Below are 19,008 nucleotides of genomic sequence, written 5' to 3' on the forward strand. Positions count from 1 at the left end.
AAATTTTGCATATATTAAGGAACAAGACTCCTAAGAAGTAGTTAGCTAACTGAAAATGATGGAGGGGTATTGAATTTACAAATTGTGGCAATAAAAAAAAACAAAGAATAATTAACATCCAACAATGAGCACCACCCTACAATCTTCCTAATTTTACATCCCTTTGCACAAGATGAAAGATGATGGACAATAATTACATGGGATTAAAAATGACAGATGAGCTACGACCTGTAACTATGGAGGATGATGGGTCACAGATTTAGAATTGAAAAGGACTTTATGGGTTATCTAGTCCAACTTCATCATTTTGCAGATGGGGTAAATGATTTGTCCAAGGTCTTATAGTGCCTGAGATCTCACGGTATCTGAGAAAGGATCTAAACTCAAGTCTTCTGATTCCAAACACAGTCCTCTTGCCATGTCAAGGAGATCACAGATATGCCCAAGTATTGAGAAAGTCTTGTTTAAGATACCTACCTGCTTATCAAGAAGCTGCATCACATTGAGGAAATCCTGTGGATACTGAGGTCTTTCTTCTTTAGACTCCTGAGCATCTTTTAATGTACCTATATTAGATTTTATCTGCATATTGGACTTCTGTATCTCCAACAATTGCTATAAAAAGAAAATAATTTTAAAGTACATTTTACATAAATGCTCATATTTCTGCAAGATTTATAATTAAAACTTAAATTTGGAAAGATATACCTATATTTTAATATTTCTGTTTTGGATGATAATGAAAATTGACCACTGGACATATACCTAGAATATATACCTATATACAGAGGCATATATACACATGTGTACACACACACACACACACACACACACACACACATATATATATATATATATATATAAGAGGATGTCTCATAGGCTAACCCACTCAATTTAAATATTATTTTAACTAATTAGGAAATATTTCTAACTATTCTTTAAATCTGTATTTGTAGCACACTCTTTTACCATTTCTCCACCTACCCCTCCCCATTTAATTAAGGCTAGATTCTTTAATATTCCTTTTGTAGACCATGTTAATTCCTACCTATGTGGTTTAATTAAAGCATTTACATAACATGTACTTTAATATATACATACATATATGCATAGATATATATAGAAGAGAGAGAGAAAACATATACCTAAACACCTGGAATCCCAGTTAATGAGGGACATTAGAGAACAGAATCACACCCAAAACACAAATCCCCCCTTTCCTGATAAGGAGCCTCTTCCTGAATACCTCCACTGTAGGACAGGCTCACGATGAGCCCATTGGGTTCAGTGGGTCCTAGTAACACTAAGGAGCACAATGGGAAAAATGAACATCCTCCCTCTTCTCACAATGTGCTGGTTACAGACCATGCTGGTTACAGACTATGCTGGTTACACACCATGCTGGTTACATACCATGCTGGTTACACACCATGCTGGATCTATCCCTGCTTCCACATCAGAAGAACGGATTCCTATATAAAATCTGAAGGTTACAGCAGGCTGGGGATATTCTTAAACTCCAACAGTGCCAACCAGTCAACAAGAATTAACTGACTAATGAGTGTTTAAGACTGTATTTGGTGCTGTAAAGACTCAATGTAAAGACTCAAGTGCCTTAACAGTCTAGTTGAAAAGGCCATGGAAAGTGAAATGATTGAAGAATGAAGCAAGAAAACATGTGATTAAGTGCTAAATGGAGTGAAACCTACTCATGTAATAGGAATTGAGAGAAGAGGAAAACTCTCATGGGCTAAAGTAGCAGGGAGAAGCTTCATCACTGAGATGGGACTTGAGCTGAGCCTTTGAGGATGTGGACAGGTCAAGGAGAGGAAGAGATAAAAGGTCAGGGATGCTACTAAAGAAAACCACATAAGAAGGAATTAACATGGTCTACAAAAGGAATATTAAAGAATCTAGCCTTAATGAAATGGGTGGTAGGTGGGTAGGTGGAAAATGGTAAGAGAGTGTGCTACAAACACAAATTTAAAGACGGAAATATATCTTAATTAACAAATATTTAAATTGAGTGGGTTAGCCTATGAGACATCCTCTTTGAGATGGCTTATAATCAAGTAATAAGTAGAAGAGAAATAAGGGGGTATACAGTAATGACCATGCCAGTATGGTTGGTAAAAACCACTCATAAGAACAGAATGCCTGAGATTTTCACATATAAAAGCAGGCTATTAAGGACAGAGCTACAGTGGCTATCAACTAAAACCAATAAGAAATGGAAACCCTCCCCAAGATGGCAGAATAAGACAGGAAATACCAGGCTCTCCAAAATTTTTCCACAAACAAGGAAAAATATCAGAAATAATAACAAGTGGGGGTAAAGCAGTTGTCCTACTAAGACAATTTGAGAGGACCTCAGGAAAAATTTATGCAAAATAGCACGTGTATAAATTGTATTAAACTATCTACCATTTTCAGAAGTGGGGAGGGGAGAGAGGGAAGGAGAAAAATTTGGAACTCAAAATCTTGTAAAAATGAATGTTAAAATTTTTCTTGACATGTAACTGGGGAGAAAAATAAAATACAATTTTTTTTTAAAAGAGGGCCTTTTAGCCTTTTTGTGTCATAGATCCACTGGGCAGTCTATGGAGTCCACAGAATAATTTCTTTAAAAATTCATAATTGAAAGCAATGCTAGATATTTCAGTTAGAGATTAGTAAAAATAAATATGCATTTTTTCCCCATCCAAACTCATGGATTCCCCAGAAATCTATAAGGTCTCCTGTTTTAAAGTAGAAGCATTAAGGCATTGTACAAAATTTTAAACTCATGAATGTTCAAAGAACAGCTATAATTTTAAAACTCAAGAATAACTGCATTTAGTAATCTATACTTACATATTCTAATGCCGAATTCTTAGAAGTTAATTCTTTAAATTCCCTCATAAACATCTCTTTTACTTTTTCCATTTCATCAACTAATTTCTCTTTTTCTTCTTCTTTCCATCTATCAAATGACCTCAGAATTTCTTCCTCTTTTGATTTCTGGATTTCATATTCCTGAAATTAGTTTAATACATGGTATTTATAGTTCAGACATGTAGTAAATGCAAGATTCTTTTAAAAAATTAAATACAATAGCCTGATGGCAATTATTACCTAGTACTGGTTGTTTATATATATAAGCATAGGTTGTAGCTATGTAGTCTTTTAGCTTGGTTTGCAAAATTAAAAATTGTTATCCCATAATTAAGAGCTCCTACTTTCCCTGCATACATTACCTTGTCTTTATGGCTCTCAAAATATGAAATTTCTCAGGGCCCCCTTTTATGATATATGCAGGGCTATCGTGGCATTCTCTACTGAAGATATCTGATCAGTATCAAATATAACAACATGAAGATTTTTCACATAAAATATCAAGTGTTCCTAATGAGAGCAAAGTTTTTTCCCTTACATTTTGTGTTTTCTCCACCTTATATACTTTCTAGCACTTACAATGTATTTTAACAAATGTGGAGCTAAGAAACAAAATCAGAGCATATGTTTAAATCAACAAGGATATATGCTATCTGGAGATTGGGAAAATAATAGATAATAAGCACTCTAAGGGCACTAACATTTATCTAGAAAAACCAAGAGACTGGTAAGACATGAAACCAAAAGGGAATATTAATAAAGACCAAGTAAATACCTCATGTGCCAGGATTCATTTTGCCATTACTGGTGGAGACAAGGGATTGACGTGCCAATTTATTGGTTTTTTTTTTTACACGGAGTAAGATATTCTATAGCAGTGGTGTCAAACTCACATAGAAACAGATCCTTGCAGCAGCATACTGACTTAGAATATCACAAATTGACATTATCTATGTTTATTGCATTTTTATTTATTTTGTTAAGCATTTCCCAATCACATTTAAATCTGGTTCAGGCCCTACTTGGGCATTGCAGGCCAAGAGTTTGTTCATAAAACATAAAGGAATAACTCTGTCATTGAGCCTTCATTAAAACCCTTTCCTGACAAGGGCTATGGAGGTGGGAGGAGGGAGATGAGCATATACTGCCAAGCCCTGTGAATCCCTCTGTCTCCTGTCTATGACACAGGTCATGGCATCATGGATCTAGATTTGGAAGAAACTTTACAGAACATCTCAACCAACTCATAAGTAGAATGGAAGCATCCTCTAAATCCCGATCTTCTCATGCCATATCTAATACCCCTTTCCATGGGACCATGCTGCCTCCCCATCATGTCAGGGTTCATTTGGTTTTAAAATTTTATATAAACTATCAAGATCAAATAGAGTACCTTAGAAAATCTGATCACATGAGCCTGATGCTCGGCCTCCAGCTGAGATTTGGTGAGCTGTAACTGTTCCTTTAGCAGGTCAATCTCATTCTGCAGTCTGTCCGTCTGTGCCTTCTTCCTAAACTCTGTTTCAGGGAAAATAAGTTTGTTATATATTTTTTTAAACACCAAACAATGGAAATATATTAGATCTGGTTCTATCAGTGAAAAATGAATCCACTGCTATCATTTGGGAAATGTATTTGATTATTTCAGGCTACTTAGTTTTGGTTTTGTGATTTAGCATTTATGAGGTACACATTACAATCAGGCACTGAAGGAGCTTTTTCTCTTTTAATATAGTATCTCAATCACTGGTTTAATGGCATATCAAGGGCTCGACTGGAATATCACCCGATGAATGGTGGTCAGGTAGACAGCAGTGGAGATAAGAAAACATTCACAGCCATTCCTGCCCCATGGTATTTAATGCCTTGGCCTCTTCACAGAGATTCCTTTCTCAGGATCAGAGGCCAAGGTTACTGTTTCCACTAGCAGAACAAGAGACTTCTTTCTGCTACTAGTTTGCAGCTTCTGCCACCATCATTCATCTGGTTATCACAGTGTTCTTCCTTTTTGTGGGAATTCTGTGGAAAATTCAGTGCCCAAATGACCAATAGCTAGTTATTAGAAATGCTAAGACTACTTATGTTGAATGACCTAGAAATTAATCTTTAAAAAGAGGTTAATGGGGAAGGAAAGGCCCAGACTGAGGTGTGTATAGAAGCATATAAACATATATGTGCATACACACATATACATATATATATATTCCCACACAAATGGAGAAGGGAAGGATCAGATAGGTGTGTGTATAAGCATACATACAGGCATGTATGTGTGTATATGTAAGCATCCGTATATATGTAAGCACACATGTATACATACATTATATGTATGTATATATACAGTACAGAAATGAATACCAGTGCATATGTGCTGTGGACATGAAAAGTGTGGAAACCAAAGTGGAAAATCAGAATCTCAAAGCTGCACTGAAAGATTTTGTTCAGAAGTAAGGCTGATTGATATCACTTTCAAACGACTGCTTCCATAGTTTGTCTTAACAGTGATTTAATCAGTGTGGCTGGCTACTCCACAGATGCAGACTGAAATACCTGCAGGCCTGTTTGTCCTAAGCAGCTCTTGCCCATTTATTTATAAAAATTCTCTAGAGACGATTTACTCCACAAAGTGGAGGACTTTCCTTAAATATGCTGGGGGATGTAAATATGTATCGCTTGTGCTATCTTTCATTTATTCCATGTCTGCCCCAGTTGCATTTCCAGTCATATATGCTCCAGACAATGAATTTTTGCCACTTTTCCCAATATGTTGCAGTCCACCCACCTCAACCATACTCGTCTTCCCACTAATTTTTCTTTGATTTTTCAAAGATTCTGGTTTTTCATGATTCATAAGCATATAACATCAGGGAATGGTAAGAATCACAATATTCTGAAATGATCCCTACAGATTTAACTTGGTCTTTTTAAAGTGTGATCATTATCTAAGTAATCAAGGAATTGACACATTACAGCAAGAGCTGAGCCATATCTATATAGACATTCTCACCTTAAATTTAAACAGATGGGGGCGGAATCAAGATGGCAGAGTAGAAACACGACCTCCATGTGGCTCTGGTTCTCACCATCTCCAATGCATGTAAAAGGGGACTCTGAACAAACTTTGGAGCTACAGAATCCACAAAATGACACAGAGAAGCTAACCTCCCGCTGAGGACAGCCCAGCAGGCCGGCAGGAATCGGCCAGCGCTCTGGGAGCTGAGCCCAGCCCTGCCACCAAGGCTTTAGCCCCAGGGTGGGCCTGACCAGCCCCAGGCCAGAGGGACTCTGGATCAACAGCAGCTGTGGCTATCCAGAATTATCAACACAGAGATGCTAAGGACAAAGTGAGAGATCAGTGCAGTGTGGACTTTGGGATCCAGGAGTTGGGAGTGCCTCAGCTTTTGCACCTGGGAGGAGAAGCCGCTAAGGGCTGCAGCACAGCCTCCACCACGTGGAAGCTTTAGCTCCTGGCCTGCAGAGTGTAGGGAGACCAAGCAACCAATCTGAGGGATAATCGCTCTTGCTTTAACCTGCTTAGATCTGGATTGCAGTCTAGGGTGGAGGTCCTGGGGTGTGTGTCCAGCTTTCCAGAGCATGTGGAGACCTCAGAGAGGGCACTCATCTAATACCTCCGGCAGCTGAGAAAACCCCAGTGTTTGGGACGGAAGCTCCTCTGTCTGGTAGCAGAGTCCTACTGTGGCAAAAAGCCGAAAAGTCAATTAATTGAGTAGCAACATGACCAGGCCAAGGAAGCAAACCAAACAGAAGAATCCAATATGTGATGCCTATTTTGGGGACAAAAAGGAGCAAAGCATGGAACAGGAGGCAGACAGTGAAGTCAGAACTCCTACACCAAAAGCTTCAAAGGAAAATATCAGATGGTTACAGGCAATAGAAGACCTTAAGAAGCAGATAAGAGAAATGGAGGAAAAATTGGGAAGAGAAATGAGAACGATGCAAGAAAATTATGAAATGAGAGTCAACAGCCTGACTGAGGAAAATCACACCTTAAAAAACAGACTAACTCAAATGGCAAAAGAGGCTCAAAAAGGCAATGAGGAGAAGAATACCTTAAAAATCTGAATTTGCCAGATGGAAAAAGAATCTCAAAAGCTCAATGAGGAGAATCATTGCTTCAGAATTAGATTGGACCAAATGGAAGCTAATGACTTTATGAGAAATCAAGATGGTGTTAAACAGATCCAAACAAATGAAAGAATAGAAGTCAATGTGAAATATCTCATGGGAAAAACCACTGACCTGGAAAATAGATCCAGGAGAGAGAATTAAAAAATTATTGGACTACCTGAAAGGCATAATCAAAGAAAGAACCTAGAAATCATCCAAGAAATTCTCAAGGAAAACTTCCCTGATGTTTTATTATCAGAGGGCAAAACAGAGGTTGAAAGAATCCACTGATCACCTCCTGAAAAAGATTGCAAAAAAGAAAACTTCTAGGAATATTATAGCCAGGTTCCAGAATTCCCAGATCAAGGAGAGAATATTACAAGCAGCCAGGAAGAAACAATTTGAATATTGTGGAAACACAATCAGGATAACTCAGGATCTGGCAGCTTCTACAGTGAGGGATCAAAGGGCTTGGAATATGATATTCCGGAGGGCAAAGGAGCTGGGATTAAAACCAAGAATCACCTACCCAGCAAAACTGAGCATCATGTTTCAGGGGAAAATATGGTCATTTAGTGGAATAGAGCACTTTCAAGCATTCTTGATGAAAAAACCAGAGTTGAATAGAAAATTTGACATTCAGATACAAGAAGCAAGAGAAGCTTGAGAAGGTAAAGAGGGAAAAGAAATCATAAGCCACTTATCAAAGTTGAACTATTAACATTCCTACATGGAAAAATGATAATTGTAACTGATGAAACTTTTCTCAGTATGAAAATAGTTGAAGGGAATAGAAATACACACACACACACATATATAACATACATAATGTCTATATTGGAGGGTATATGGGCATATGAATACATATGTGAATGTGTGTATATATGTTTACAGGTATACATAGAGAGAGGGCACAGGACCAATTAAAAGGTGAAATTAAGAGGTGAGAGGAATATAATGAGAGGAGATGGGGAGAGACAGAATGGGGTAAACTATCTCATATAGAAGAGGCAAGGGAAAATGGTTACAATGGAGGGGAAGAATAGGAAGGCAAAAGGGAATGGGTTATCCTTATTCTCATTGAATTTGACTCATGGAGGGAATGACATACACATTAAATAGGGTATCTCACCCTCCAGGAGAGTGGGGGGGGGGGAAGGAGATGAGGCCGGGGTCAATGGAAGGGAGGGGAGGCTTGGGGGGGGAGGGAAGTTGGAAACACTCACTCTTGAAAAGGGACAGGATCAAAGTAGAGAATAGAACAAGTGGGAGGTGGAATGGGAGGGAGGGAAATATAGTCAGTCTTTTACAATATATCAACTATGGTAATGTTTTGCAATAGCTACACATGTACAGTCTATACTGAACTACTTATCTTCCCAGTACCTTAGGGTGGGTGACAAGGGAGGAAGGAAATTAATCTGGAATTTAAAGTTTTAAAATCAAATGTTTAAAAAAAAATATATATATATATATATATATATATATATATATATACTATTATTAATACTACTTTACATGTAATTGGGAAATAAGATATACAGGGGCATAGAGATCCACCATGCCCTACTGGAAAAGTTGAAGGGAGTACAGGAGAAGATATGGGAGAGAGCAGATTGGAGGAGAGGATATCCTGTGGGACTGCTATTTTGGGGCAGCGGGTAGGAGAAAAACAGGGAGAAAATTTGTAACTCAAAATCTGGCAGAAATGAAAGATGTAAATCAGAAGTTAATACAACATTTGAAAAAAAATTAAACAGATGTAATGAAATTGTAGCTGTATTAAAAACCAGCTCATATTTTATACTCAGAGAAGCAAATAAAAGACTTAATAGAGCTAGTTTCATCATGTGCCCAAAGGCAAGAAAAAACAATGTTTTACAGGGTACTTGGTCATCTCATCATACAATATAAGGAAAATCATCACCACAATGATGACTACAGCTTATCAAGTGAGTATGAGAAAGAATAATATTGATCTTAAAGGTTTACAAGTGCTTTCCTTACAAAGATCCAACAAGATAGGTATGTCAAATACTATTATCCCCAATTTTAAAAAATGAAAAAATTGGGGGGTGGAGCCAAGAAGGCACACTAGAAGCACGACCTTCCCGACCTTCCCGCGGCTCCGGCTTCCACCTTCCCCAATCCATGTAAAAAGGGGACTCTAAACAAACTTTGGAGCTGCAGAACCCACGAAATGACACAGAGAAGCTAACCTCCAGCTGAGGACAGCCCGGCAGGCTGGCAGGAATCGTCCAGCACAGTGTTCTGGCAGCTGAGCCCAGCCCAAGGCCACCAAGGGCGGGCCTGACCAGCCCCAGGCGAGGGGGACCCCAGATCAGCAGCAGCTGTGGCCGTTTCCAGATTTATCAATACATAGATGCGAAGGACAAGGTGAGAGTCCAGTGCAGTCTGGACTTTGGGACCCAGTAAGTGCGAGCGCGTGGCTTCTACCCCAGGGGCAAGAAAACGCTGAAATGCCAGCACAGCCTGCCAGCGCCACATGGCGGCTTCAGCTCCTGGCCTGCAGAGTGTAGGGAACCAAGCACCAGTCTGAGGGGTAATCGCTCTTGCTTTAACCTGCTTAGATCTGGATTGCAGTTTAGGGTGGAGGTCCTGGGGTGTGTGTCCAGCTTGCCAGAGCGAGTGGAGACCTCAGAGAGGGCACCCATCTAATACCTCTGGCAGCTGAGAAAACCCCAGCGTTTGGGACGAAAACTCCCCTGTCTGGTGGCAGAGTCCTACTGTGGCAAAAAGCCCAAAAGTCAAATCATTGAGTGGCAAAATGAGCAAGCAAAGGAAGCAAAGCAGACAGAAGATCCAACATTACACTCCTATTTTGGGGACAAGAAGGAGCAAGGCATGGAACAGGAGGAAAACAGTGAAGTCAGAACTCCTGCACCAAAAACTTCAAAGGAAAATACAAGCTGGTTACAGGCCATAGAGGACCTTAAGAAGCAGATAAGAGAAGTGGAGGAAAAATTGGGAAGAGAAATGAGAACAATGCAAGAAAATTATGAAATGAGAGTCAACAGCCTGACTGAAGAAAATAATACCTTAAAAAACAGACTGACTCAAATGGCAAAGGAGGCTCAAAAAGGCAATGAGGAGAAGAATGCCTTAAAAAGTCGAATTTGCCAGATAGAAAAAAAATCTCAAAAGCTCAATGAGGAGAATCATTGCTTCAGAATTAGATTGGACCAAATGGAAGCTGATGACTTTATGAGAAATCAAGATGCTGTTAAACAGATCCAAACAAATGAAAGAATAGAAGGCAATGTGAAATATCTCATGGGAAAAACCACTGACCTGGAAAATAGATCCAGGAGAGATAACTTAAAAATTATTGAACTACCTGAAAGCCATGACCAAAGTAAGAACCTAGAAAGCATCCTCCAGGAAGTTCTCAAAGAAAACTGCCCTGATGTTTTAGTACCAGAGGGCAAAATAGAGGTTGAAAGAATCCACTGATCACCTCCTGAAAAAGATCCCAAAAAGAAAACTCCTAGGAATATTATAGCCAGGTTCCGGAATTCCCAGATTAAGGAGAGAATATTACAAGCAGCCAGGAAGAAACAATTTGAATATTGTGGAAACACAATCAGAATAACCCAGGATCTGGCAGCTTCTACATTGAGGGATCGAAGGGCTTAGAATGTGATATTCCGGAAGTCAAAGGAGCTGGGACTAAAACCAAGAGTCACCTACCCAGCAAAACTGAGTATCATGTTTCAGGGGAAAATTTGGTCATTCAGTGGAATAGAGGACTTCCAAGCATTCTTGCTGAAAAAAACAGAGTTGAATAGAAAATTTGACATTCAGATACAAGAAGCAAGAGAAGCATGAGAAGGTAAACAGGGAAAAGAAATCATAAGGAACTTATCAAAGTTGAACTATTAACATTCCTACATGGAAAAAAAATAATTGTATTTTATGAAACTTTTCTCAGTAGTTGAAGGGATTAGAAATATATATATATATATGTCTATATATGAGGGTATATAGGCATATGAATACATATGTGAATGTGTGTATATGTTTACAGATATACATAGATAGAGGGCACAGGACCAATTTAACAGGAAGGGATGATACTTAAAAGGTGAAATTAAGAGGTGAGAGGAATATAATGAGAGGAGATGGGGAGAGACAGATTGGGGCAAACTATCTCATACAGAAGAGGCAAGGGAAAATGGTTACAATGGAGGGGAAGAATAGGAAGGCAAAAGGGAATGGGTCAACCTTATTCCCATTGAATCTGGCTTGAGGAGGGAGTGAAATACACACTAAATAGGGGATCTCACCCTTCAGGAGAGTAGGGGGGGAAGGGGATGAGAGTGGGGATAATGGAAGGGAGGGTAGGCTTGGGGGGGGGAGGGAAGTTGGAAACACTCACTCTTGAAAAGGGACAGGATCAAAGTAGAGAATAGAACAAGTGGGAGGTGGGATAGGAGGGAGGGAAATATAGTCAGTCTTTTACAATATATCTACTACGTTACTGTTTTGCATTAGCCGCACATGTACAACCTATACTGAACTGCTTGTCTTCCCAGTGGGGGTGGGTGGCAGGGGGGAGGAAGGGAATGAATCTGGGATTGAAAGTTTTAAAATCAAATATTCAAATATATATATATGTGTGTGTATGTATATATATATATATATATATATATATACTATTATTAATACCATCTTACATGTAATTAAGAAATAAGATATACAGGCACTGAGGCATAGAGATCCAATGGAAAAGTCAAAATGGGTATGGGAGAAATATGGGAGAGAGCAGATTGCAGGTGGGGATATCCTGTGGGACTGCTGTTTTGGGGGGATGGGTGGGGGAAAAAGAGGGAGAAAATTTGTAACTCAAAATCTGGCGGAAACAAATGATGTAAATCAGAAGTTAATAAAGCATTTAAAAAACTGAATAAATTGAGACTCAGAGAAATCATAAGTCAGATGATTTTCCCAACATCGTGGAGCTAATAAGTGTCAGATCTCAAACTCAAACTCATGCCTTCTGACACTGCACCTCCATACCATATCTCACTACCTTTTCATAAGAAGCTAAACCTTGAAGGAGAAGGTCAATATCATACCTGAAGAATTCTAATTGAAATAAATTAACATATTTTTTACTTTTAGTATTTTGGTTTTCAATATATTTCCAAACTGTTTTAAAAGACCAATTACAACATTTACTTGGTTTATAGAATGTGATTTTAACACTGTTGCAGAATATAAACCAAGTCTACTTGAAACAATGGCCTGAAGAATAAACTGCCTGAGGAACACTTGGAGTTTGTGTTCATCACCATAAAATGAGATATTTGAACATGCATAAATTTTAAAGCAATTAAAGGCATCATAACAAGAAAAATTTCTGGAAGGTTATTAGTATCCTAGTTCAATTGGAGATGTCAATTCCACTTAACAAACAGATTAGAAATGAAGTTGAAGATGAATAAAATCCATAACTTCTAAAATATATATAAGCATAAAAAAATTATAAATATTAACTAGGATTGCACTAACCTGTAAAACTTATGCACAAACAAAATAAATTCAGCTAGGATAAGAAGACAAGTAGTTGACTGGAAAAAAAGATATGTATTAAATATTTCTGATAGGGATATGATATCCAAGATACGTAAGAAACTAACAAAAATATATGACCAAAAGCCACTCTCCAAAGGAATCAGTGGTCCAAGGACATGAACAAACCACTATTCAAAGAAGAATTGCAAACTACTAACAACAATGTGAAATTTGCTCAAAATCACAAAAACTAAGAGCACAATATATCAAACAACTCTTAAGATTTCACCTAACACCCTGCACATGGGCAATGATGAAAAAACAAGCAAACTGGGAGCTGTCAATGTTGGAAGAATTACACAGGGGCTAGCAGACTGTTGGTAGAGCTGTGAATTGATCCAACCATTCTGGAAAGCAATTTGGAATTCTGCTAAGAAAGTGACTTACAATATCTTTTTATGCAGAGACCCAGTTTCTCAAAATATGTTCTAAGAAGTCAATAATAATAAAAAGGAAGGTCATATATGCACCAAAATATTTACTGTTGTTATTGTTCAGTCATGTCTAATTCTTTGTGATCTCCTTTGAAGCCTTCTTGGCAAAGATACCGGAATAAGTTTGCCATTTCTTTCTACAGTTCATTTTATAGATGAGAAACTAAGGCAAAAAGGGTTAAATCACTTCCTCAGGGTCACACAGCTATTAAGTGTCTGCAGCCAGATTTGAACTTATGAGTCTTACTGACTCCAGGTCCAGCACTTGGTGCACTATACCACCGGGCTGCCAAATTTTTATAGCAGTATTTTTTGTAGTAATAAAGGAGTGGAAACAAAGGAAATGAAGAGTTTCTAAACAAATTATGGTACATAATGCAGGAGTTTTTAACCTGGGATGCATGTGCTAGTTTTAAAAAATATTTTTAAAACTGTGTTTCAATATAATTAGCTTCCTTTGTAATCCCATGTATTTAAATTTTCTACATGTATATGTGTATATATATATACATAGAGATATATGTATTTATATATATAATCCTATTATATTATTCAAAACATTATTCCAAGAAAGTTTCTAGGCTTCACCAGACTGTCAAAGGGGTCCATGACACAGTAAAGGTTAAGAATTCCTGATGAGATGCTGTATGAAACAACAAAAATGCAGATTACAGAGAAGCATGAAAAGACCCATGTAAATTGCTGCAAAGTCAGGAGAACTAGGAAATAACATACATAATGACCCTAACAATATAAATGGGAAGAATAATAACAAAACCACAGAAAACTGAATGTTGTGACATACCTTCTATTTGGCAACAGTAAGTGGTGCAATGAACAGTGCACTGAATCTGAAGTCAGGAAGACCTGAATTCAAATCCAGCCTTTAACATTTTCTAGTTGTGTGACCCTGGAAAAGTCACTTAACCTCCATCTATATCAGTTTCCTCAATAGAAAATAGTGATAATAGTCTCTACCTCCTAGGAGGATCAAAAGAAATAATATTCATAACACAGTCAGCATAGTGCCTAGAATAAAGTAGGGATGTAATAAATGCTTGTTTCCTTACTTCTCTCTTTTTTTTCCTAAAAGCTAGTTGATGTGGATGGGTAGTGGATAGAATGCTGGGCCTGGAGTCAGGAAGATTCCTCTTCATGAGTTCAAATCTGGCCTCAAACACTTACTAGTTGTGTGACCCAGGCAAGTCACTGAGCCCTGTTTGCCTCAGCTCCTCATGTGTAATATGAGATAGAGAAAGAAACAGCAAACCACTCCAGCATCTTTGACAAGAAACCCCAAATGAAGTTGCAAAATTCGGACATGACTGAAAAAGACTCAGCAACAAGAACAATCGATGTTAAGTGGTTAACTTAAGTTACCTGGCTAGTCACCAGCCCCTAACAATTGGGTGTACACAGCCAATGGGGGCTCCAAAGGAGCAACAGAGAACGGTATTCTCTCCCTCTACTCCAGCCTCTTACAGTAACACCATACAATGCTGAGAAGTAGTTGCTAGCCTGGCCCTGGAAGAGTGGGGCCAGAATGCACATGCTATACTTTAAAAGTCTCTTTTGCTCCCATCATTCCATCTAACTCTTATGCAATGTCTCACCTCCCTTTCTCAGGCTACATTCCTTAAGAAAGCCATTTATATTATATAATTCCTCCCTCTCACTCTTTTCTAAACCCTCTGCAATCTGGCTCTTGACTTCATTATTCAACTGAAATTTCTCTCTCCAAAGTTACCAACAATCTCTTAACTGCCAAATCTAATGTGCTTTATGGTCTTCACGTGGCACTGGGGATCACCTTCTCCTAGATCACTCTTCTGCTGTCTAGGTTCTCATGAAACTGTCCTGTGTTCTCAGGGTTTTCCTCCTACCTGTCTTGACCACTCATACTCAGTTTCCTTTGATGATATGTCATTCATGTTACACCAACTAACCATGCATGTCCCCCCAAGGCCTTGTCCTGGGCCCTCTCCCCTTTTCTCTCCATACTATCCTGCCTGATGAAGTCACCATTTCTGATGGGTTCAATTATAATGTCTATGAGTTTAATCTCCAGATCTAGTTATTCAGTCCTATTATCTCTCCTGAGCTACAGTCAAGCTTCACCAACTGCCTTTTGGACATATTAAACTGGGTACTCCTAAGGCACCTCAAACTCAGTATTCCCCAAACAGATTTCATTATGACCAAACCACTGCTCTCACCTGACCTTTTGTAATAAGAATGTAAATTTTAAAGATCTTCCCTGCCCCTAGGCTAATGTGCACCTGAAGCCTGGGGTGGGGGAGGCTTATTTTTCAGTAGATACTTCTTGATTGGCCAGTGAGTCAATAAGGTTGTTACATTCTCTGAGCCAGGAGAAGGCTATATAAGCCCTGATGTGTAGCTTTGTTTTGGGACTCACTTTGAGAAGTGTTCTGTGATTTGATCTGAATTCTGGGAAGCCGTTGTTGAGAGTCCCCCGGCTTTGAAAAACCCAGAATGTGGAAACCCAGATGTTGACTGGGTATGGATGTAATGGTTGGACAGTTTGGAAATCTGTCTACTTGATGTTTCTGTCTTGATAATTATGCCTGTGTACTTTGAGGTTCAGGGTGCTGACCTTTTCTCCTGAACAAGGTAAACGATTTATGTCTGACTGATTAAAGTAAGCTTGTTAACCCATTTTGAAGTTGCTTTCCTTTAACAAAGCAGATCCAAGAACCTGTGTGAGCAGCCACCCTAGGGACTCCAAGAACCTGTGTGAGCAGCCACCCTAGGGACTCCAGGGTGCTTGCTGCTACACCTTTCTGTTACCATGCCCCCAGCACCCAGGTTCAAACCTCAAGGTCATCCTCCAATCCTTATTTACATCCATTTCACATAATCAATCTGTTGCCAAATCTTCTCATTCCTACCTTCACATCTTTCATGTATATCCCCTTCTCTCTACTCATATAATTATCACCCCCATTTAGGTACTTATTATCTCTCACCTGAACTATTGCAATAGGTTTTCAATCAGTCTTCCTGCCTCAAGTTTCTCTCCACTTCTATCTATCCCCAACTCAGCAGCCAAAGTGATTTTCCCTAAAGCAGGTCTGACATGTCATCCTATTATTCAGTGAACTCCAGTGGTTCCCTATTATCCTCAGGATTAAATATAAAGCATATTTATCACCACCTGTCCCTTTCCCACATTTCCAGTCCTCTGACACTTACCTCCATGCACTCTCAGATACAGCTAAATGGGCTTATTTGCTATTCCTCACACCCAGCTCTCCATGTCCCACCTCTATGACTTTGCATTGGCTATCCCTTATTCCTGGAGTGCCTTTACCTCCACCTCTTAGTTCTGACTTCCTTTAAGTCTCAAATTACACCCTAACTTCTGCAGGAGGCCTTTCCCAGTTTCCTCCCTTTCACCTACACCCAGCTACTACTGCCTTGCCCTCTGAGATCTACCTGGTAATGTAACTTATACATGCCTAGTTATTAATAGGAATCTCCCTTCTTATAATGTGAAGTCCTTAAAGGGGTTTTTGGTGTTATTGTTCAGTCATTTCAGTCATGTCCAACTCTTTGTGACCCCATTTATTTGGGGTTTTCTTGACAAAGATACTGGAGTGGTTTGTCATTTCCTCCTCCAGCTCAACTGAGACAAACAGGGTTAAGTGACTTAGGATCCTACAGCTAGTAAGTATCTGAGGCCAGATTTGAACTCAGGAAAATGAGTCTTTCTGACTTCAAGCCCAGCACTCTATCTAGGTACACCACCTAGCTGTCCTTCCTTGAGGAGGACTATTTTAATCTTTCTCTGTATCCTCAGTGCTTAGTACAATGTCACTGTGCCAAAAGTAAGTGTTTAATAATTTGCTGATTGACTGATTAATATTTTATTTTTTAAAACCTAAAATTTATAATACATTTTTACATGATCAATTTGATCAAATGTCACATATACGACTCTGAGAACAGTATAATATTCATGAAGCTTCTGGACATAAATCAGTTGAACTACAAGTTTTAGGCACAGCAATACCTTGGTTTCCTTTTAATTTATTGCATCCAAAGTTAAATACCAATCTTAAATGTGGCATGGTGGAAAATACACTAACTAAAAAGGTCAGAAGACCTGCGTTCGAGTTTTCACAACTATGGAGCAAACAGCAGCAGAGAAAAGATTCAGGCTAAGCAAGGTTCCCAACATGAAGCCATAGGTCTATAACCTAGTCACAGACATAAGCAGGGTATAATAAGATCAAAGAGCAGACCTCTAGTCTTCCCCTGACTCCCCAGATAGCTAAATGGGCTATAGTCTGCAGCAGCTAATAGATGCCAAGGAACCATCTTCTACATGAAGCCTTTCCTGACTCCCACCATAGTTAGTGCCCTCTTTCCCAAACTATTTTACACTTAACTATTTTGCATATATCTGCATTTATTCACTTTATATTTACACTGTATATATTTACATATGTACTTGTCTCCCTAAATAAGATAACAGCTCACTGGAAGTACAGATTGCTTGATTCTTTGTAGCTGTATCCTCAGTGCCTACAGTAGTGCTGACACACAGTAGGTGTATAATAAATACTTGTTGACTGACCGATCACAAAGAGACCAGAATGAGACTGAAAATTATGGGGAAAGTCAGTGGTTTAGCGACGCATCCAGAAATGGACATGGTAAATACAAGACCATCAGTTCTGGAATTTAGTGGAACAATAAGATCACATCTGGCAGCTAAAGATCCAAATAGACGGGATATGAATCTTTCACTATGCACAGGATAAAAATTAATTAGGATTGGTCCAGTGACACATGTCGATAATCCCTCCTGCAGGGAACATTGAGGTTGATGGGAATGCTGAGCTGCAGTAGGGCAATAATGCAATCAGGTGTCCACATGAAGTCTGGCACTGACATGATTAGACCATCAGCAGAGGACCACCAGGCTGCCTAAGGAGAAGCAAATGGGCCCATATCGTAAACAGAGTGGGTCAAAGCTCCCAAGTCTAAAAATATTGGGGTTAATCCCCTTAGCGGGCACCGCTCTGCCACTTGGGTAATATAGGGAGACTCAGTCTCAAAAATATTTTTTTAATTAAAAGGGGGTGAACTTGAGAAGAATAAGAGCAAAACAAAGTGGAAGATGACCATTTTAGAAGGAAGAAGTCAAAATAAGGCACAATAAGATGTGTGACAAGAGAGAAGCAGAAATCTCTCAAGCCAGAAAACACTTTAAGGTTCAGAAGAAGTAACTGATCCCAATTAATTTTAATTTCACAAAATGATATAGGTCAATTCCACTGTGAAAATTACCTAGAGTCTTTCAAAGACACAATCTGACTTTAAGTGAAATAGCATTAATTCCATGTCAAAACAATTTCTTTTCAACAACAGCAACGAAATTTCAACATCTGGTGTCCAGTAAATAAAATAACCAGATGTCTTACTGAAATTTCGCACTTCTCATCGAAAGTCCTCCCCAAAAGGAAAAATTTACTTCTTTCGCTCTAATAGCACATGAATCTGATTTGAACCTTTTGATAAAGTTGATATAGCTGAAAAATATTAAGAATAGTGTTGATCTATTACAACCTATTTAATGCAATTAATTTAATCATTTATTTACAGAAAACTCAAAGACACATAAAGTTTTAAATCAAAATACTTGTGAATATAAGGGAACCTTGTCACTGAGGATAGTTTCTGTGGAAATGATGAATATATAAAGTGATTGAAATAATTCAATTTCATTCATTTCAACAAGCATTTTAAGTCACACTTGTGCTAAATGAACTCTGACATAAACATCAATATTGTAAATACATTTTTTTCTATGAGTATTCACCAGGAGGACACAGTAATATGAAAAACATTTTGTAATGCCGTGATGTAGTGCCACCCTCAGTCCTAATTCATTTTTATCATGTCTTTTCTGTTTAGCACATCGTTTTCCTGATACTTCAATAGTCAA

General features: G+C 38.5%; 1 protein-coding gene across 5 annotated transcripts in view; it reads right to left on the minus strand.

The window, feature by feature from the left end:
- The window catches only part of DZIP1 (DAZ interacting zinc finger protein 1), a 115,126-nt gene that overhangs the window by 65,616 nt on the left and 30,502 nt on the right, over positions 1-19,008 (minus strand). For all 5 annotated transcript variants that reach the window (XM_069067346.1, XM_069067344.1, XM_069067345.1 and 2 more), the window contains exons 5-7: positions 4,268-4,392; positions 2,854-3,015; positions 478-615 (exon numbers count right to left, since the gene is read on the minus strand). In XM_069067346.1, coding sequence (XP_068923447.1) covers positions 478-615; positions 2,854-3,015; positions 4,268-4,392 — 425 coding nt within the window. The remainder of the gene's footprint in view (positions 1-477; positions 616-2,853; positions 3,016-4,267; positions 4,393-19,008) is intronic.

This window comes from Petaurus breviceps, unplaced genomic scaffold (assembly GCF_028583685.1).
Source record: "Petaurus breviceps papuanus isolate PSGF00001 unplaced genomic scaffold, PetGlider_PUasm1.0 90743, whole genome shotgun sequence".
Classification (NCBI taxonomy): domain Eukaryota; kingdom Metazoa; phylum Chordata; class Mammalia; order Diprotodontia; family Petauridae; genus Petaurus; species Petaurus breviceps.